Source organism: Hypomesus nipponensis, chromosome 4 (genome assembly GCF_054491055.1).
Source record: "Hypomesus nipponensis isolate SF chromosome 4, ASM5449105v1, whole genome shotgun sequence".
NCBI classification, from domain to species: Eukaryota; Metazoa; Chordata; class Actinopteri; order Osmeriformes; family Osmeridae; genus Hypomesus; species Hypomesus nipponensis.
This window is the reverse complement of record NC_140364.1, coordinates 9,083,353-9,104,183: the sequence shown is the minus strand read 5'-3', so window position 1 is coordinate 9,104,183 and position 20,831 is coordinate 9,083,353. Positions and strand designations below refer to the sequence as shown.

Sequence of the window (20,831 nt, the reverse complement as noted above, 5' to 3'; positions counted from 1 at the left end):
CTAACGTTTTCTTTGTGTGGTTACATGATTTTGACTTTGGCATGTTAATAGTTTTATCTGCAAACATGAACATGATATTGTCCAAATGTATAAAAAAATTATTGAGACAAGCTTAGGCACATTTTTAGGCTTGATAACTTTATTAAAGAAAAATATATATATATATCAAAATATATACTGCAACTTCACAGTTATTTTTTTTTATCTTTTAGTGGCTTGTCACTAGTAGTAGGCCACATCCCCTCACCTAAAAAGTACAGGTAAATATATATATTTAGTGTCTTAACATTTATTTGTTAATGCTTCACCTTTGAACTTTTCTTAAACACAGAAAACATTTCACACTTATATACACACTATCATATTTTGTGAATAATTATGACACATTAAATAATCTATAATGTTATAAAACTAAAGCAATTTGTGAGGTATGGAGATCGTTCACAAGTTCTCATCCTCCTCTTCTTCTCTTACTCCACAGCAACGGCTGCAGCAGAAGCAACAACAGAGGCGCCAAATCCTCCGAAGCACCTCAGGTAATCCCTCCAGAGCTCCTCCTGACCTCACCTGAGTGTTTGTGCTCAACGCTCCTCCCTCAGCATGACCTTGAACTTTGAACTCCAGATTAGATCTGTCAAAGTCCCCTGTGGTTTCTTCTCTCCAAGATGTTTCGAGAAGAATTGTCTCTGATAGATCCTCCTCTCTCACTCTCTTGGTTGATCTCTCATGTGCAAGGACAAGGTCCTCCTCTGAAGTTTGCATACCTATATCTGTCATTAATAGTGATTGTGACTTGCTCTTGACGGCGACCTGGAGTCTTTCAATCTGTTTTAGCATCTCCACCTTTATCATTTCCAGTTCTTTATCTTTCTCCTCGAGTTTTCTCTTGTCTCTATCCCATTGTCTGCTTAGAGTTTGGTTACTTCTTTTGAGCTCCGCCTCCATCTTTTCCAGCTCCTCTTTCTCTCTTTGAAGTCGTGCTCTCTGAACCAGCTCGTGTTTTTGGATCACCTCCAGTCTTCTCTCCAGGAGTTCTCTCATCTCCTGAACTCGATGTTTCATCCTCTCTATCTCTTTCCTCTCAGTTTTGGCCTCCAGCCAGATCTTCTTCAGATGATCTATTTTTGAGAGTGTCTCCTCTGACCTTTGGTCTAGGAGCACCTGCTCAGTTGTTGATGTCCATGCAAGTTCCTCCTGTTCAGTGGATTGAGTGGAATCTCCAAGCTGCCTTTGTCTTTCAGTCTCCACCAGCATCAGCTTCTGCCCCTGAAGTAGACTTGTTCCCTCTTCCAGGTCTGTGTCGCTTCTACTCTTTTTCAGCTCCTCTTTGGCTATTTGTATCTCCGCTTTGATGTTCTCCAACTTGTTCTTCGCTCTCTCTATTTCCACCTTGTTGTTTTCCATGACTTCCTTTTGTTTGTCAATCTGAACCATTGTGAGGACCAGTTCATTTTCTTTCTGCCAATTTCTTCCACTCTTTAGTTTCATATGTTCCTCTTCTATTGCATGTCCTCCTTTCATCTCTGGTGAAGATATCTGTGTTGCCATATCCACCTGTTCTGTACCTGTCTCCATCTCTAACACCTGGGTTTGTGTTTCTGCATCGACTTGTTCCTTTGAGTCTTTTTTCTCAATTTGTTGATTTTGTATTTCGGTCTTCATAGATTTCAGCTCACCTCCTCGTTTATTTATTGTAATTTCTAGATTTTCTAAATGTAGTTTGTTTAGTTCCGAGTCTTCACTTGATATCTCATCTCTCAGTGTATCCAACTGTATAGTGCTTGCTTCCATTTCATTCTTTTTTATGTTTAATTCTCCCAGGGTCATCTCTATGTCAACTCTCTGTTGTTGTATTTCTTCCATTTGTTTTGTAATATCCTCTCTTTCCTTCTGAATCCGGCCAGAAATCTCTTCAAGGCCCTTCTTTTGTTGTTTTAACATGTCCATGAGTTGATCTTGATTCTCTGATCTTTCTTGTAACTCAGTCTTGATCCGTTCCAGTTCAACCTTTTCACCTTGAAATCTTAGTTTATCTTGCTCCATCTGGATCTTTTCATTTGACATCTCATCTCTCTGTTTATTCACCTCTATAGAGCTTACTTCCAGTTCATTCTTTTTGATGTTTAATTCTCCCATTGCCCTGTCTAACTCATCTCTCTGATTTTGTATTTCAGCAGTGATCTGCTCAAGGTTGTCTCTCATCTTGTCGATACCCTCAATGGCTTGCTCTTCCTCTTTCAATTCAGCCATGTGCTTTTCTGCTTCTCTTTTCTCTTTTTCAATTTCAGTCTTCTTCTCTTCCAGCTCATCCATTGCCATTCTAATTCTACCCTTGGTGTTGTCAATGTCTAGCTGTTGGCTTTCCAACTTAATCTTCATCTGTTTTAGGTCATCTCTTTCATCTGACAGCATCTTCTTGATGTTTTCAATTCCTTGTTTCTCTGACTCAACTTCAGCTTTCATTGCCTCAAGAACCTGTGTTCTATTCTTGATATCTTCCATTTGTTTTGTAATATCCTCTCTTTCCTTCTGAATCTGGCCAGAAATCTCTTCAAGGCCCTCCTTTTCTCGTTTTGTCATGTCCATGAGTTGATCTAGATTCTCTGACCTTTCTTGTAACTCAGTCCTGATCCGTTCCAGTTCAACCTTTTCATCTTGAATATTTCGTTTGTCTTGCTCCACCTGGATCTTTTCATTTGACATCTCATCTCTCTGTTTATTCACCTCTATAGAGCTTACTTTCAGTTCATTCTTTTTGATGTTAATTTCTCCAATTGCCCTGTCTACCTCATCTCTCTGTTGTTGTATTTCAGCCGTGATCTGCTCAAGGTTGTCTCTCATCTTGTCGATACCCTCCTTAATGTCTTGCTCTTCCTCTTTCAATTCAGCCATGTGCTTTTCTGCTTCTTTTTTCTCTTTTTCAATTTCAGTCTTCTTCTCTTCCAGCTCATCCATTGCCATTCTAATTCTACCCTTGGTGTTGTCAATGTCTAGCTGTTGGCTTTCCAACTTAATCTTCATCTGTTTTAGGTCATCTCTTTCATCTGACAGCATCTTCTTGATGTTTTCAATTCCGTGTTTCTCTGACTCAACTTCAGCTTTCATTGCCTCAAGAACCTGTGTTCTATTCTTGATATCTTCCATTTGTTTTGTAATATCCTCTCTTTCCTTCTGAATCTGGCCAGAAATCTCTTCAAGGCCCTCCTTTTCTCGTTTTGTCATGTCCATGAGTTGATCTAGATTCTCTGACCTTTCTTGTAACTCTGTCCTGATCCGTTCCAGTTCAACCTTTTCATCTTGAATATTTCGTTTGTCTTGCTCCACCTGGATCTTTTCTTTTGACATCTCATCTCTCTGTTTATTCACCTCTATAGAACTTACTTTCAGTTCATTCTTTTTGATGTTAATTTCTCCCATTGCCCTGTCTAACTCATCTCTCTGTTGTTGTATTTCAGCCGTGATCTGCTCAAGGTTGTCTCTCATCTTGTTGATACTCTCCTTAATGTCATGCTCTTCCTCTTTCATTTCAGCCATGTGCTTTTCTGCTTCTTTTTTCTCTTTTTCCATTTCAGCCTTCCTCCCTTCCAGGATATTCATATCTTCTTTCATTTTGCCGTTCAGGTTGTTTATATTTCTCTTTTCTGCTTCAATCTCAATCTTGACTTTTTCCATTTCTTCTCTGCCATTTGATAGCATCTTCTTGATGTCTTCGATTCCTTGTTTCTCTAACTCAACTTCAGCTTTCATTGCCTCAAGAACCTGTGTTCTATTCTTGACATCTTCCATTTGTTTTGTAATATCCTCTCTTTCCTTCTGCATCTGGCCAGAAATCTCCTCAAGGCCCTCCTTTTCTTGTTTTGTCATGTCCATGAGTTGATCTAGATTCTCTGACCTTTCTTGTAACTCTGTCCTGATCCGTTCCAGTTCAACCTTTTCATCTTGAATATTTCGTTTGTCTTGCTCCACCTGGATCTTTTCTTTTGACATCTCATCTCTCTGTTTATTCACCTCTATAGAACTTACTTTCAGTTCATTCTTTTTGATGTTAATTTCTCCCATTGCCCTGTCTAACTCATCTCTCTGTTGTTGTATTTCAGCCGTGATCTGCTCAAGGTTGTATCTCATCTTGTCGATACCCTCCTTAATGTCTTGCTCTTCCTCTTTCAATTCAGCCATGTGCTTTTCTGCTTCTTTTTTCTCTTTTTCCATTTCAGCCTTCCTCCCTTCCAGGATATTCATATCTTCTTTCATTTTGCTGTTCAGGTTGTTTATATTTCTCTTTTCTGCTTCCATCTCAATCTTGACTTTTTCAATTTCTTCTCTGCCATTTGATAGCATCTTCTTGATGTCTTCGATTCCTTGTTTCTCTAACTCAACTTCAGCTTTCATTGCCTCAAGAACCTGTGTTCTATTCTTGATATCTTCCATTTGTTTTGTAATATCCTCTCTTTCCTTCTGAATCTGGCCAGAAATCTCTTCAAGGCCCTCCTTTTCTCGTTTTGTCATGTCCATGAGTTGATCTAGATTCTCTGACCTTTCTTGTAACTCATTCTTGATCCGTTCCAGTTCAACCTTTTCATCTTGAATATTTCGTTTGTCTTGCTCCACCTGGATCTTTTCATTTGACATCTCATCTCTCTGTTTATTCACCTCTATAGAGCTTACTTTCAGTTCATTCTTTTTGATGTTAATTTCTCCCATTGCCCTGTCTAACTCATCTCTCTGTTGTTGTATTTCAGCCGTGATCTGCTCAAGGTTGTCTCTCATCTTGTCGATACCCTCAATGGCTTGCTCTTCCTCTTTCAATTCAGCCATGTGCTTTTCTGCTTCTCTTTTCTCTTTTTCAATTTCAGTCTTCTTCTCTTCCAGCTCATCCATTGCCATTCTAATTCTACCCTTGGTGTTGTCAATGTCTAGCTGTTGGCTTTCCAACTTAATCTTCTTCTGTTTTAGGTCATCTCTTTCATCTGACAGCATCTTCTTGATGTTTTCAATTCCGTGTTTCTCTGACTCAACTTCAGCTTTCATTGCCTCAAGAACCTGTGTTCTATTCTTGATATCTTCCATTTGTTTTGTAATATCCTCTCTTTCCTTCTGAATCTGGCCAGAAATCTCTTCAAGGCCCTCCTTTTCTCGTTTTGTCATGTCCATGAGTTGATCTAGATTCTCTGACCTTTCTTGTAACTCAGTCCTGATCCGTTCCAGTTCAACCTTTTCATCTTGAATATTTCGTTTGTCTTGCTCCACCTGGATCTTTTCATTTGACATCTCATCTCTCTGTTTATTCACCTCTATAGAGCTTACTTTCAGTTCATTCTTTTTGATGTTAATTTCTCCCATTGCCCTGTCTAACTCATCTCTCTGTTGTTGTATTTCAGCCGTGATCTGCTCAAAGTTGTCTCTCATCTTGTCGATACCCTCCTTAATGTCTTGCTCTTCCTCTTTCAATTCAGCCATGTGCTTTTCTGCTTCTTTTTTCTCTTTTTCAATTTCAGTCTTCTTCTCTTCCAGCTCATCCATTGCCATTCTAATTCTACCCTTGGTGTTGTCAATGTCTAGCTGTTGGCTTTCCAACTTAATCTTCATCTGTTTTAGGTCATCTCTTTCATCTGACAGCATCTTCTTGATGTTTTCAATTCCGTGTTTCTCTGACTCAACTTCAGCTTTCATTGCCTCAAGAACCTGTGTTCTATTCTTGATATCTTCCATTTGTTTTGTAATATCCTCTCTTTCCTTCTGAATCTGGCCAGAAATCTCTTCAAGGCCCTCCTTTTCTCGTTTTGTCATGTCCATGAGTTGATCTAGATTCTCTGACCTTTCTTGTAACTCAGTCCTGATCCGTTCCAGTTCAACCTTTTCATCTTGAATATTTCGTTTGTCTTGCTCCACCTGGATCTTTTCATTTGACATCTCATCTCTCTGTTTATTCACCTCTATAGAGCTTACTTTCAGTTCATTCTTTTTGATGTTAATTTCTCCCATTGCCCTGTCTAACTCATCTCTCTGTTGTTGTATTTCAGCCGTGATCTGCTCAAAGTTGTCTCTCATCTTGTCGATACCCTCCTTAATGTCTTGCTCTTCCTCTTTCAATTCAGCCATGTGCTTTTCTGCTTCTTTTTTCTCTTTTTCAATTTCAGTCTTCTTCTCTTCCAGCTCATCCATTGCCATTCTAATTCTACCCTTGGTGTTGTCAATGTCTAGCTGTTGGCTTTCCAACTTAATCTTCATCTGTTTTAGGTCATCTCTTTCATCTGACAGCATCTTCTTGATGTTTTCAATTCCGTGTTTCTCTGACTCAACTTCAGCTTTCATTGCCTCAAGAACCTGTGTTCTATTCTTGATATCTTCCATTTGTTTTGTAATATCCTCTCTTTCCTTCTGAATCTGGCCAGAAATCTCTTCAAGGCCCTCCTTTTCTCGTTTTGTCATGTCCATGAGTTGATCTAGATTCTCTGACCTTTCTTGTAACTCTGTCCTGATCCGTTCCAGTTCAACCTTTTCATCTTGAATATTTCGTTTGTCTTGCTCCACCTGGATCTTTTCTTTTGACATCTCATCTCTCTGTTTATTCACCTCTATAGAACTTACTTTCAGTTCATTCTTTTTGATGTTAATTTCTCCCATTGCCCTGTCTAACTCATCTCTCTGTTGTTGTATTTCAGCCGTGATCTGCTCAAGGTTGTCTCTCATCTTGTCGATACCCTCCTTAATGTCTTGCTCTTCCTCTTTCAATTCAGCCATGTGCTTTTCTGCTTCTTTTTTCTCTTTTTCCATTTCAGCCTTCCTCCCTTCCAGGATATTCATATCTTCTTTCATTTTGCTGTTCAGGTTGTTTATATTTCTCTTTTCTGCTTCCATCTCAATCTTGACTTTTTCCATTTCTTCTCTGCCATTTGATAGCATCTTCTTGATGTCTTCGATTCCTTGTTTCTCTAACTCAACTTCAGCTTTCATTGCCTCAAGAACCTGTGTTCTATTCTTGACATCTTCCATTTGTTTTGTAATATCCTCTCTTTCCTTCTGAATCTGGCCAGAAATCTCCTCAAGCCCCTCCTTTTCTCGTTTTGTCATGTCCATGAGTTGATCTAGATTCTCTGACCTTTCTTGTAACTCATTCTTGATCCGTTCCAGTTCAACCTTTTCATCTTGAATATTTCGTTTGTCTTGCTCCACCTGGATCTTTTCATTTGACATCTCATCTCTCTGTTTATTCACCTCTATAGAGCTTACTTTCAGTTCATTCTTTTTGATGTTAATTTCTCCCATTGCCCTGTCTAACTCATCTCTCTGTTGTTGTATTTCAGCCGTGATCTGCTCAAAGTTGTCTCTCATCTTGTCGATACCCTCCTTAATGTCTTGCTCTTCCTCTTTCAATTCAGCCATGTGCTTTTCTGCTTCTTTTTTCTCTTTTTCAATTTCAGTCTTCTTCTCTTCCAGCTCATCCATTGCCATTCTAATTCTACCCTTGGTGTTGTCAATGTCTAGCTGTTGGCTTTCCAACTTAATCTTCATCTGTTTTAGGTCATCTCTTTCATCTGACAGCATCTTCTTGATGTTTTCAATTCCGTGTTTCTCTGACTCAACTTCAGCTTTCATTGCCTCAAGAACCTGTGTTCTATTCTTGATATCTTCCATTTGTTTTGTAATATCCTCTCTTTCCTTCTGAATCTGGCCAGAAATCTCTTCAAGGCCCTCCTTTTCTCGTTTTGTCATGTCCATGAGTTGATCTAGATTCTCTGACCTTTCTTGTAACTCTGTCCTGATCCGTTCCAGTTCAACCTTTTCATCTTGAATATTTCGTTTGTCTTGCTCCACCTGGATCTTTTCATTTGACATCTCATCTCTCTGTTTATTCACCTCTATAGAGCTTACTTTCAGTTCATTCTTTTTGATGTTAATTTCTCCCATTGCCCTGTCTAACTCATCTCTCTGTTGTTGTATTTCAGCCGTGATCTGCTCAAGGTTGTCTCTCATCTTGTCGATACCCTCAATGGCTTGCTCTTCCTCTTTCAATTCAGCCATGTGCTTTTCTGCTTCTCTTTTCTCTTTTTCAATTTCAGTCTTCTTCTCTTCCAGCTCATCCATTGCCATTCTAATTCTACCCTTGGTGTTGTCAATGTCTAGCTGTTGGCTTTCCAACTTAATCTTCATCTGTTTTAGGTCATCTCTTTCATCTGACAGCATCTTCTTGATGTTTTCAATTCCGTGTTTCTCTGACTCAACTTCAGCTTTCATTGCCTCAAGAACCTGTGTTCTATTCTTGATATCTTCCATTTGTTTTGTAATATCCTCTCTTTCCTTCTGAATCTGGCCAGAAATCTCTTCAAGGCCCTCCTTTTCTCGTTTTGTCATGTCCATGAGTTGATCTAGATTCTCTGACCTTTCTTGTAACTCAGTCCTGATCCGTTCCAGTTCAACCTTTTCATCTTGAATATTTCGTTTGTCTTGCTCCACCTGGATCTTTTCATTTGACATCTCATCTCTCTGTTTATTCACCTCTATAGAGCTTACTTTCAGTTCATTCTTTTTGATGTTAATTTCTCCCATTGCCCTGTCTAACTCATCTCTCTGTTGTTGTATTTCAGCCGTGATCTGCTCAAAGTTGTCTCTCATCTTGTCGATACCCTCCTTAATGTCTTGCTCTTCCTCTTTCAATTCAGCCATGTGCTTTTCTGCTTCTTTTTTCTCTTTTTCAATTTCAGTCTTCTTCTCTTCCAGCTCATCCATTGCCATTCTAATTCTACCCTTGGTGTTGTCAATGTCTAGCTGTTGGCTTTCCAACTTAATCTTCATCTGTTTTAGGTCATCTCTTTCATCTGACAGCATCTTCTTGATGTTTTCAATTCCGTGTTTCTCTGACTCAACTTCAGCTTTCATTGCCTCAAGAACCTGTGTTCTATTCTTGATATCTTCCATTTGTTTTGTAATATCCTCTCTTTCCTTCTGAATCTGGCCAGAAATCTCTTCAAGGCCCTCCTTTTCTCGTTTTGTCATGTCCATGAGTTGATCTAGATTCTCTGACCTTTCTTGTAACTCTGTCCTGATCCGTTCCAGTTCAACCTTTTCATCTTGAATATTTCGTTTGTCTTGCTCCACCTGGATCTTTTCTTTTGACATCTCATCTCTCTGTTTATTCACCTCTATAGAACTTACTTTCAGTTCATTCTTTTTGATGTTAATTTCTCCCATTGCCCTGTCTAACTCATCTCTCTGTTGTTGTATTTCAGCCGTGATCTGCTCAAGGTTGTCTCTCATCTTGTCGATACCCTCCTTAATGTCTTGCTCTTCCTCTTTCAATTCAGCCATGTGCTTTTCTGCTTCTTTTTTCTCTTTTTCCATTTCAGCCTTCCTCCCTTCCAGGATATTCATATCTTCTTTCATTTTGCTGTTCAGGTTGTTTATATTTCTCTTTTCTGCTTCCATCTCAATCTTGACTTTTTCCATTTCTTCTCTGCCATTTGATAGCATCTTCTTGATGTCTTCGATTCCTTGTTTCTCTAACTCAACTTCAGCTTTCATTGCCTCAAGAACCTGTGTTCTATTCTTGACATCTTCCATTTGTTTTGTAATATCCTCTCTTTCCTTCTGAATCTGGCCAGAAATCTCCTCAAGCCCCTCCTTTTCTCGTTTTGTCATGTCCATGAGTTGATCTAGATTCTCTGACCTTTCTTGTAACTCATTCTTGATCCGTTCCAGTTCAACCTTTTCATCTTGAATATTTCGTTTGTCTTGCTCCACCTGGATCTTTTCATTTGACATCTCATCTCTCTGTTTATTCACCTCTATAGAGCTTACTTTCAGTTCATTCTTTTTGATGTTAATTTCTCCCATTGCCCTGTCTAACTCATCTCTCTGTTGTTGTATTTCAGCCGTGATCTGCTCAAAGTTGTCTCTCATCTTGTCGATACCCTCCTTAATGTCTTGCTCTTCCTCTTTCAATTCAGCCATGTGCTTTTCTGCTTCTTTTTTCTCTTTTTCAATTTCAGTCTTCTTCTCTTCCAGCTCATCCATTGCCATTCTAATTCTACCCTTGGTGTTGTCAATGTCTAGCTGTTGGCTTTCCAACTTAATCTTCAGTTTTAGGTCATCTCTTTCATCTGACAGCATCTTCTTGATGTTTTCAATTCCGTGTTTCTCTGACTCAACTTCAGCTTTCATTGCCTCAAGAACCTGTGTTCTATTCTTGATATCTTCCATTTGTTTTGTAATATCCTCTCTTTCCTTCTGAATCTGGCCAGAAATCTCTTCAAGGCCCTCCTTTTCTCGTTTTGTCATGTCCATGAGTTGATCTAGATTCTCTGACCTTTCTTGTAACTCTGTCCTGATCCGTTCCAGTTCAACCTTTTCATCTTGAATATTTCGTTTGTCTTGCTCCACCTGGATCTTTTCATTTGACATCTCATCTCTCTGTTTATTCACCTCTATAGAGCTTACTTTCAGTTCATTCTTTTTGATGTTAATTTCTCCCATTGCCCTGTCTAACTCATCTCTCTGTTGTTGTATTTCAGCCGTGATCTGCTCAAGGTTGTCTCTCATCTTGTCGATACCCTCAATGGCTTGCTCTTCCTCTTTCAATTCAGCCATGTGCTTTTCTGCTTCTCTTTTCTCTTTTTCAATTTCAGTCTTCTTCTCTTCCAGCTCATCCATTGCCATTCTAATTCTACCCTTGGTGTTGTCAATGTCTAGCTGTTGGCTTTCCAACTTAATCTTCATCTGTTTTAGGTCATCTCTTTCATCTGACAGCATCTTCTTGATGTTTTCAATTCCGTGTTTCTCTGACTCAACTTCAGCTTTCATTGCCTCAAGAACCTGTGTTCTATTCTTGATATCTTCCATTTGTTTTGTAATATCCTCTCTTTCCTTCTGAATCTGGCCAGAAATCTCTTCAAGGCCCTCCTTTTCTCGTTTTGTCATGTCCATGAGTTGATCTAGATTCTCTGACCTTTCTTGTAACTCAGTCCTGATCCGTTCCAGTTCAACCTTTTCATCTTGAATATTTCGTTTGTCTTGCTCCACCTGGATCTTTTCATTTGACATCTCATCTCTCTGTTTATTCACCTCTATAGAGCTTACTTTCAGTTCATTCTTTTTGATGTTAATTTCTCCCATTGCCCTGTCTAACTCATCTCTCTGTTGTTGTATTTCAGCCGTGATCTGCTCAAGGTTGTCTCTCATCTTGTCGATACCCTCAATGGCTTGCTCTTCCTCTTTCAATTCAGCCATGTGCTTTTCTGCTTCTCTTTTCTCTTTTTCAATTTCAGTCTTCTTCTCTTTCAGCTCATCCATTGCCATTCTAATTCTACCCTTGGTGTTGTCAATGTCTAGCTGTTGGCTTTCCAACTTAATCTTCATCTGTTTTAGGTCATCTCTTTCATCTGACAGCATCTTCTTGATGTTTTCAATTCCGTGTTTCTCTGACTCAACTTCAGCTTTCATTGCCTCAAGAACCTGTGTTCTATTCTTGATATCTTCCATTTGTTTTGTAATATCCTCTCTTTCCTTCTGAATCTGGCCAGAAATCTCTTCAAGGCCCTCCTTTTCTCGTTTTGTCATGTCCATGAGTTGATCTAGATTCTCTGACCTTTCTTGTAACTCAGTCCTGATCCGTTCCAGTTCAACCTTTTCATCTTGAATATTTCGTTTGTCTTGCTCCACCTGGATCTTTTCTTTTGACATCTCATCTCTCTGTTTATTCACCTCTATAGAACTTACTTTCAGTTCATTCTTTTTGATGTTAATTTCTCCCATTGTCCTGTCTAACTCATCTCTCTGTTGTTGTATTTCAGCCGTGATCTGCTCAAGGTTGTCTCTCATCTTGTCGATACCCTCCTTAATGTCTTGCTCTTCCTCTTTCAATTCAGCCATGTGCTTTTCTGCTTCTATTTTCTCTTTTTCAATTTCAGTCTTCTTCTCTTTCAGCTCATCCATTGCCATTCTAATTCTACCCTTGGTGTTGTCAATGTCTAGCTGTTGGCTTTCCAACTTAATCTTCATCTGTTTTAGGTCATCTCTTTCATCTGACAGCATCTTCTTGATGTTTTCAATTCCGTGTTTCTCTGACTCAACTTCAGCTTTCATTGCCTCAAGAACCTGTGTTCTATTCTTGATATCTTCCATTTGTTTTGTAATATCCTCTCTTTCCTTCTGAATCTGGCCAGAAATCTCCTCAAGCCCCTCCTTTTCTCGTTTTGTCATGTCCATTAGTTGATCTAGATTCTCTGACCTTTCTTGTAACTCAGTCCTGATCCGTTCCAGTTCAACCTTTTCATCTTGAATATTTCGTTTGTCTTGCTCCACCTGGATCTTTTCTTTTGACATCTCATCTCTCTGTTTATTCACCTCTATAGAACTTACTTTCAGTTCATTCTTTTTGATGTTAATTTCTCCCATTGCCCTGTCTAACTCATCTCTCTGTTGTTGTATTTCAGCCGTGATCTGCTCAAGGTTGTCTCTCATCTTGTCGATACCCTCCTTAATGTCTTGCTCTTCCTCTTTCAATTCAGCCATGTGCTTTTCTGCTTCTTTTTTCTCTTTTTCCATTTCAGCCTTCCTCCCTTCCAGGATATTCATATCTTCTTTCATTTTGCTGTTCAGGTTGTTTATATTTCTCTTTTCTGCTTCCATCTCAATCTTGACTTTTTCCATTTCTTCTCTGCCATTTGATAGCATCTTCTTGATGTCTTCGATTCCTTGTTTCTCTAACTCAACTTCAGCTTTCATTGCCTCAAGAACCTGTGTTCTATTCTTGACATCTTCCATTTGTTTTGTAATATCCTCTCTTTCCTTCTGAATCTGGCCAGAAATCTCCTCAAGCCCCTCCTTTTCTCGTTTTGTCATGTCCATGAGTTGATCTAGATTCTCTGACCTTTCTTGTAACTCATTCTTGATCCGTTCCAGTTCAACCTTTTCATCTTGAATATTTCGTTTGTCTTGCTCCACCTGGATCTTTTCATTTGACATCTCATCTCTCTGTTTATTCACCTCTATAGAGCTTACTTTCAGTTCATTCTTTTTGATGTTAATTTCTCCCATTGCCCTGTCTAACTCATCTCTCTGTTGTTGTATTTCAGCCGTGATCTGCTCAAAGTTGTCTCTCATCTTGTCGATACCCTCCTTAATGTCTTGCTCTTCCTCTTTCAATTCAGCCATGTGCTTTTCTGCTTCTCTTTTCTCTTTTTCAATTTCAGTCTTCTTCTCTTCCAGCTCATCCATTGCCATTCTAATTCTACCCTTGGTGTTGTCAATGTCTAGCTGTTGGCTTTCCAACTTAATCTTCATCTGTTTTAGGTCATCTCTTTCATCTGACAGCATCTTCTTGATGTTTTCAATTCCGTGTTTCTCTGACTCAACTTCAGCTTTCATTGCCTCAAGAACCTGTGTTCTATTCTTGATATCTTCCATTTGTTTTGTAATATCCTCTCTTTCCTTCTGAATCTGGCCAGAAATCTCTTCAAGGCCCTCCTTTTCTCGTTTTGTCATGTCCATGAGTTGATCTAGATTCTCTGACCTTTCTTGTAACTCATTCTTGATCCGTTCCAGTTCAACCTTTTCATCTTGAATATTTCGTTTGTCTTGCTCCACCTGGATCTTTTCATTTGACATCTCATCTCTCTGTTTATTCACCTCTATAGAGCTTACTTTCAGTTCATTCTTTTTGATGTTAATTTCTCCCATTGCCCTGTCTAACTCATCTCTCTGTTGTTGTATTTCAGCCGTGATCTGCTCAAAGTTGTCTCTCATCTTGTCGATACCCTCCTTAATGTCTTGCTCTTCCTCTTTCAATTCAGCCATGTGCTTTTCTGCTTCTTTTTTCTCTTTTTCAATTTCAGTCTTCTTCTCTTTCAGCTCATCCATTGCCATTCTAATTCTACCCTTGGTGTTGTCAATGTCTAGCTGTTGGCTTTCCAACTTAATCTTCATCTGTTTTAGGTCATCTCTTTCATCTGACAGCATCTTCTTGATGTTTTCAATTCCGTGTTTCTCTGACTCAACTTCAGCTTTCATTGCCTCAAGAACCTGTGTTCTATTCTTGATATCTTCCATTTGTTTTGTAATATCCTCTCTTTCCTTCTGAATCTGGCCAGAAATCTCTTCAAGGCCCTCCTTTTCTCGTTTTGTCATGTCCATGAGTTGATCTAGATTCTCTGACCTTTCTTGTAACTCAGTCCTGATCCGTTCCAGTTCAACCTTTTCATCTTGAATATTTCGTTTGTCTTGCTCCACCTGGATCTTTTCTTTTGACATCTCATCTCTCTGTTTATTCACCTCTATAGAACTTACTTTCAGTTCATTCTTTTTGATGTTAATTTCTCCCATTGCCCTGTCTAACTCATCTCTCTGTTGTTGTATTTCAGCCGTGATCTGCTCAAGGTTGTCTCTCATCTTGTCGATACCCTCCTTAATGTCTTGCTCTTCCTCTTTCAATTCAGCCATGTGCTTTTCTGCTTCTATTTTCTCTTTTTCAATTTCAGTCTTCTTCTCTTTCAGCTCATCCATTGCCATTCTAATTCTACCCTTGGTGTTGTCAATGTCTAGCTGTTGGCTTTCCAACTTAATCTTCATCTGTTTTAGGTCATCTCTTTCATCTGACAGCATCTTCTTGATGTTTTCAATTCCGTGTTTCTCTGACTCAACTTCAGCTTTCATTGCCTCAAGAACCTGTGTTCTATTCTTGATATCTTCCATTTGTTTTGTAATATCCTCTCTTTCCTTCTGAATCTGGCCAGAAATCTCCTCAAGCCCCTCCTTTTCTCGTTTTGTCATGTCCATGAGTTGATCTAGATTCTCTGACCTTTCTTGTAACTCAGTCCTGATCCGTTCCAGTTCAACCTTTTCATCTTGAATATTTCGTTTGTCTTGCTCCACCTGGATCTTTTCTTTTGACATCTCATCTCTCTGTTTATTCACCTCTATAGAACTTACTTTCAGTTCATTCTTTTGGATGTTAATTTTTCCCATTGCCCTGTCTAACTCATCTCTCTGTTGTTGTATTTCAGCCGTGATCTGCTCAAGGTTGTCTCTCATCTTGTCGATACCCTCCTTAATGTCTTGCTCTTCCTCTTTCAATTCAGCCATGTGCTTTTCTGCTTCTTTTTTCTCTTTTTCCATTTCAGCCTTCCTCCCTTCCAGGATATTCATATCTTCTTTCATTTTGCTGTTCAGGTTGTTTATATTTCTCTTTTCTGCTTCCATCTCAATCTTGACTTTTTCCATTTCTTCTCTGCCATTTGATAGCATCTTCTTGATGTCTTCGATTCCTTGTTTCTCTAACTCAACTTCAGCTTTCATTGCCTCAAGAACCTGTGTTCTATTCTCGACATCTTCCATTTGTTTTGTAATATCCTCTCTTTCCTTCTGAATCTGGCCAGAAATCTCTTCAAGGCCCTCCTTTTCTCGTTTTGTCATGTCCATGAGTTGATCTAGATTCTCTGACCTTTCTTGTAACTCAGTCCTGATCCGTTCCAGTTCAACCTTTTCATCTTGAATATTTCGTTTGTCTTGCTCCACCTGGATCTTTTCTTTTGACATCTCATCTCTCTGTTTATTCACCTCTATAGAACTTACTTTCAGTTCATTCTTTTTGATGTTAATTTCTCCCATTGCCCTGTCTAACTCATCTCTCTGTTGTTGTATTTCAGCCGTGATCTGCTCAAGGTTGTCTCTCATCTTGTCGATACCCTCCTTAATGTCTTGCTCTTCCTCTTTCAATTCAGCCATGTGCTTTTCTGCTTCTTTTTTCTCTTTTTCCATTTCAGCCTTCCTCCCTTCCAGGATATTCATATCTTCTTTCATTTTGCTGTTCAGGTTGTTTATATTTCTCTTTTCTGCTTCCATCTCAATCTTGACTTTTTCCATTTCTTCTCTGCCATTTGATAGCATCTTCTTGATGTCTTCGATTCCTTGTTTCTCTAACTCAACTTCAGCTTTCATTGCCTCAAGAACCTGTGTTCTATTCTTGACATCTTCCATTTGTTTTGTAATATCCTCTCTTTCCTTCTGAATCTGGCCAGAAATCTCCTCAAGCCCCTCCTTTTCTCGTTTTGTCATGTCCATGAGTTGATCTAGATTCTCTGACCTTTCTTGTAACTCATTCTTGATCCGTTCCAGTTCAACCTTTTCATCTTGAATATTTCGTTTGTCTTGCTCCACCTGGATCTTTCCATTTGACATCTCATCTCTCTGTTTATTCACCTCTATAGAGCTTACTTTCAGTTCATTCTTTTTGATGTTAATTTCTCCCATTGCCCTGTCTAACTCATCTCTCTGTTGTTGTATTTCAGCCGTGATCTGCTCAAGGTTGTCTCTCATCTTGTCGATACCCTCAATGGCTTGCTCTTCCTCTTTCAATTCAGCCATGTGCTTTTCTGCTTCTCTTTTCTCTTTTTCAATTTCAGTCTTCTTCTCTTTCAGCTCATCCATTGCCATTCTAATTCTACTCTTGGTGTTGTCAATGTCTAGCTGTTGGCTTTCCAACTTAATCTTCATCTGTTTTAGGTCATCTCTTTCATCTGACAGCATCTTCTTGATGTTTTCAATTCCGTGTTTCTCTGACTCAACTTCAGCTTTCATTGCCTCAAGAACCTGTGTTCTATTCTTGATATCTTCCATTTGTTTTGTAATATCCTCTCTTTCCTTCTGAATCTGGCCAGAAATCTCTTCAAGGCCCTCCTTTTCTCGTTTTGTCATGTCCATGAGTTGATCTAGATTCTCTGACCTTTCTTGTAACTCAGTCCTGATCCGTTCCAGTTCAACCTTTTCATCTTGAATATTTCGTTTGTCTTGCTCCACCTGGATCTTTTCTTTTGACATCTCATCTCTCTGTTTATTCACCTCTATAGAACTTACTTTCAGTTCATTCTTTTTGATGTTAATTTCTCCCATTGTCCTGTCTAACTCATCTCTCTGTTGTTGTATTTTAGCCGTGATCTGCTCAAGGTTGTCTCTCATCTTGTCGATACCCTCCTTAATGTCTTGCTCTTCCTCTTTCAATTCAGCCATGTGCTTTTCTGCTTCTATTTTCTCTTTTTCAATTTCAGTCTTCTTCTCTTTCAGCTCATCCATTGCCATTCTAATTCTACCCTTGGTGTTGTCAATGTCTAGCTGTTGGCTTTCCAACTTAATCTTCATCTGTTTTAGGTCATCTCTTTCATCTGACAGCATCTTCTTGATGTTTTCAATTCCGTGTTTCTCTGACTCAACTTCAGCTTTCATTGCCTCAAGAACCTGTGTTCTATTCTTGATATCTTCCATTTGTTTTGTAATATCCTCTCTTTCCTTCTGAATCTGGCCAGAAATCTCCTCAAGCCCCTCCTTTTCTCGTTTTGTCATGTCCATGAGTTGATCTAGATTCTCTGACCTTTCTTGTAACTCAGTCCTGATCCGTTCCAGTTCAACCTTTTCATCTTGAATATTTCGTTTGTCTTGCTCCACCTGGATCTTTTCTTTTGACATCTCATCTCTCTGTTTATTCACCTCTATAGAACTTACTTTCAGTTCATTCTTTTTTATGTTAATTTCTCCCATTGCCCTGTCTAACTCATCTCTCTGTTGTTGTATTTCAGCCGTGATCTGCTCAAGGTTGTCTCTCATCTTGTCGATACCCTCCTTAATGTCTTGCTCTTCCTCTTTCAATTCAGCCATGTGCTTTTCTGCTTCTTTTTTCTCTTTTTCCATTTCAGCCTTCCTCCCTTCCAGGATATTCATATCTTCTTTCATTTTGCTGTTCAGGTTGTTTATATTTCTCTTTTCTGCTTCCATCTCAATCTTGACTTTTTCCATTTCTTCTCTGCCATTTGATAGCATCTTCTTGATGTCTTCGATTCCTTGTTTCTCTAACTCAACTTCAGCTTTCATTGCCTCAAGAACCTGTGTTCTATTCTTGACATCTTCCATTTGTTTTGTAATATCCTCTCTTTCCTTCTGAATCTGGCCAGAAATCTCCTCAAGCCCCTCCTTTTCTCGTTTTGTCATGTCCATGAGTTGATCTAGATTCTCTGACCTTTCTTGTAACTCATTCTTGATCCGTTCCAGTTCAACCTTTTCATCTTGAATATTTCGTTTGTCTTGCTCCACCTGGATCTTTTCTTTTGACATCTCATCTCTCTGTTTATTCACCTCTATAGAACTTACTTTCAGTTCATTCTTTTTTATGTTAATTTCTCCCATTGCCCTGTCTAACTCATCTCTCTGTTGTTGTATTTCAGCCGTGATCTGCTCAAGGTTGTCTCTCATCTTGTCGATACCCTCCTTAATGTCTTGCTCTTCCTCTTTCAATTCAGCCATGTGCTTTTCTGCTTCTTTTTTCTCTTTTTCCATTTCAGCCTTCCTCCCTTCCAGGATATTCATATCTTCTTTCATTTTGCTGTTCAGGTTGTTTATATTTCTCTTTTCTGCTTCCATCTCAATCTTGACTTTTTCCATTTCTTCTCTGCCATTTGATAGCATCTTCTTGATGTCTTCGATTCCTTGTTTCTCTAACTCAACTTCAGCTTTCATTGCCTCAAGAACCTGTGTTCTATTCTTGACATCTTCCATTTGTTTTGTAATATCCTCTCTTTCCTTCTGAATCTGGCCAGAAATCTCCTCAAGCCCCTCCTTTTCTCGTTTTGTCATGTCCATGAGTTGATCTAGATTCTCTGACCTTTCTTGTAACTCATTCTTGATCCGTTCCAGTTCAACCTTTTCATCTTGAATATTTCGTTTGTCTTGCTCCACCTGGATCTTTTCATTTGACATCTCATCTCTCTGTTTATTCACCTCTATAGAGCTTACTTTCAGTTCATTCTTTTTGATGTTAATTTCTCCCATTGCCCTGTCTAACTCATCTCTCTGTTGTTGTATTTCAGCCGTGATCTGCTCAAAGTTGTCTCTCATCTTGTCGATACCCTCCTTAATGTCTTGCTCTTCCTCTTTCAATTCAGCCATGTGCTTTTCTGCTTCTTTTTTCTCTTTTTCAATTTCAGTCTTCTTCTCTTTCAGCTCATCCATTGCAATTCTAATTCTACCCTTGGTGTTGTCAATGTCTAGCTGTTGGCTTTTCAACTTAATCTTCATCTGTTTTAGGTCATCTCTTTCATCTGACAGCATCTTCTTGATGTTTTCAATTCCGTGTTTCTCTGACTCAACTTCAGCTTTCATTGCCTCAAGAACCTGTGTTCTATTCTTGATATCTTCCATTTGTTTTGTAATATCCTCTCTTTCCTTCTGAATCTGGCCAGAAATCTCTTCAAGGCCCTCCTTTTCTCGTTTTGTCATGTCCATGAGTTGATCTAGATTCTCTGACCTTTCTTGTAACTCAGTCCTGATCCGTTCCAGTTCAACCTTTTCATCTTGAATATTTCGTTTTTCTTGCTCCACCTGGATCTTTTCTTTTGACATCTCATCTCTCTGTTTATTCACCTCTATAGAACTTACTTTCAGTTCATTCTTTTTGATGTTAATTTCTCCCATTGCCCTGTCTAACTCATCTCTCTGTTGTTGTATTTCAGCCGTGATCTGCTCAAGGTTGTCTCTCATCTTGTCGATACCCTCCTTAATGTCTTGCTCTTCCTCTTTCAATTCAGCCATGTGCTTTTCTGCTTCTTTTTTCTCTTTTTCCATTTCAGCCTTCCTCCCTTCCAGGATATTCATATCTTCTTTCATTTTGCTGTTCAGGTTGTTTATATTTCTCTTTTCTGCTTCCATCTCAATCTTGACTTTTTCCATTTCTTCTCTGCCATTTGATAGCATCTTCTTGATGTCTTCGATTCCTTGTTTCTCTAACTCAACTTCAGCTTTCATTGCCTCAAGAACCTGTGTTCTATTCTTGACATCTTCCATTTGTTTTGTAATATCCTCTCTTTCCTTCTGAATCTGGCCAGAAATCTCCTCAAGCCCCTCCTTTTCTCGTTTTGTCATGTCCATGAGTTGATCTAGATTCTCTGACCTTTCTTGTAACTCATTCTTGATCCGTTCCAGTTCAACCTTTTCATCTTGAATATTTCGTTTGTCTTGCTCCACCTGGATCTTTTCATTTGACATCTCATCTCTCTGTTTATTCACCTCTATAGAGCTTACTTTCAGTTCATTCTTTTTGATGTTAATTTCTCCCATTGCCCTGTCTAACTCATCTCTCTGTTGTTGTATTTCAGCCGTGATCTGCTCAAGGTTGTCTCTCATCTTGTCGATACCCTCAATGGCTTGCTCTTCCTCTTTCAATTCAGCCATGTGCTTTTCTGCTTCTCTTTTCTCTTTTTCAATTTCAGTCTTCTTCTCTTCCAGCTCATCCATTGCCATTCTAATTCTACCCTTGGTGTTGTCAATGTCTAGCTGTTGGCTTTCCAACTTAATCTTCATCTGTTTTAGGTCATCTCTTTCATCTGACAGCATCTTCTTGATGTTTTCAATTCCGTGTTTCTCTGACTCAACTTCAGCTTTCATTGCCTCAAGAACCTGTGTTCTATTCTTGATATCTTCCATTTGTTTTGTAATATCCTCTCTTTCCTTCTGAATCTGGCCAGAAATCTCTTCAAGGCCCTCCTTTTCTCGTTTTGTCATGTCCATGAGTTGATCTAGATTCTCTGACCTTTCTTGTAACTCAGTCCTGATCCGTTCCAGTTCAACCTTTTCATCTTGAATATTTCGTTTGTCTTGCTCCACCTGGATCTTTTCATTTGACATCTCATCTCTCTGTTTATTCACCTCTATAGAGCTTACTTTCAGTTCATTCTTTTTGATGTTAATTTCTCCCATTGCCCTGTCTAACTCATCTCTCTGTTGTTGTATTTCAGCCGTGATCTGCTCAAAGTTGTCTCTCATCTTGTCGATACCCTCCTTAATGTCTTGCTCTTCCT

General features: G+C 39.0%; 1 protein-coding gene across 1 annotated transcript in view; it reads right to left on the bottom strand.

Annotated features, from left to right (window-relative positions):
* Positions 1 to 117: 117 nt before the first annotated feature.
* LOC146295383 (uncharacterized) overlaps positions 118 to 20,831 on the bottom strand; it is a 44,235-nt gene continuing 23,521 nt past the window's right edge. Inside the window, exons 15-30 of the mRNA XM_084695989.1 lie at positions 19,606 to 20,189; positions 17,680 to 19,113; positions 17,275 to 17,574; positions 14,866 to 16,152; positions 14,521 to 14,628; positions 14,068 to 14,367; positions 12,547 to 12,975; positions 11,941 to 12,291; positions 10,921 to 11,004; positions 8,833 to 10,110; positions 6,778 to 8,391; positions 6,175 to 6,525; positions 5,152 to 5,286; positions 3,211 to 3,288; positions 2,749 to 2,811; positions 118 to 2,487 (exon numbers count right to left, since the gene is read on the bottom strand). Of these exons, the coding sequence (XP_084552115.1) occupies positions 442 to 2,487; positions 2,749 to 2,811; positions 3,211 to 3,288; positions 5,152 to 5,286; positions 6,175 to 6,525; positions 6,778 to 8,391; positions 8,833 to 10,110; positions 10,921 to 11,004; positions 11,941 to 12,291; positions 12,547 to 12,975; positions 14,068 to 14,367; positions 14,521 to 14,628; positions 14,866 to 16,152; positions 17,275 to 17,574; positions 17,680 to 19,113; positions 19,606 to 20,189 (10,442 nt within the window). The 3' untranslated portion in view covers positions 118 to 441. The remainder of the gene's footprint in view (positions 2,488 to 2,748; positions 2,812 to 3,210; positions 3,289 to 5,151; positions 5,287 to 6,174; positions 6,526 to 6,777; positions 8,392 to 8,832; positions 10,111 to 10,920; positions 11,005 to 11,940; positions 12,292 to 12,546; positions 12,976 to 14,067; positions 14,368 to 14,520; positions 14,629 to 14,865; positions 16,153 to 17,274; positions 17,575 to 17,679; positions 19,114 to 19,605; positions 20,190 to 20,831) is intronic.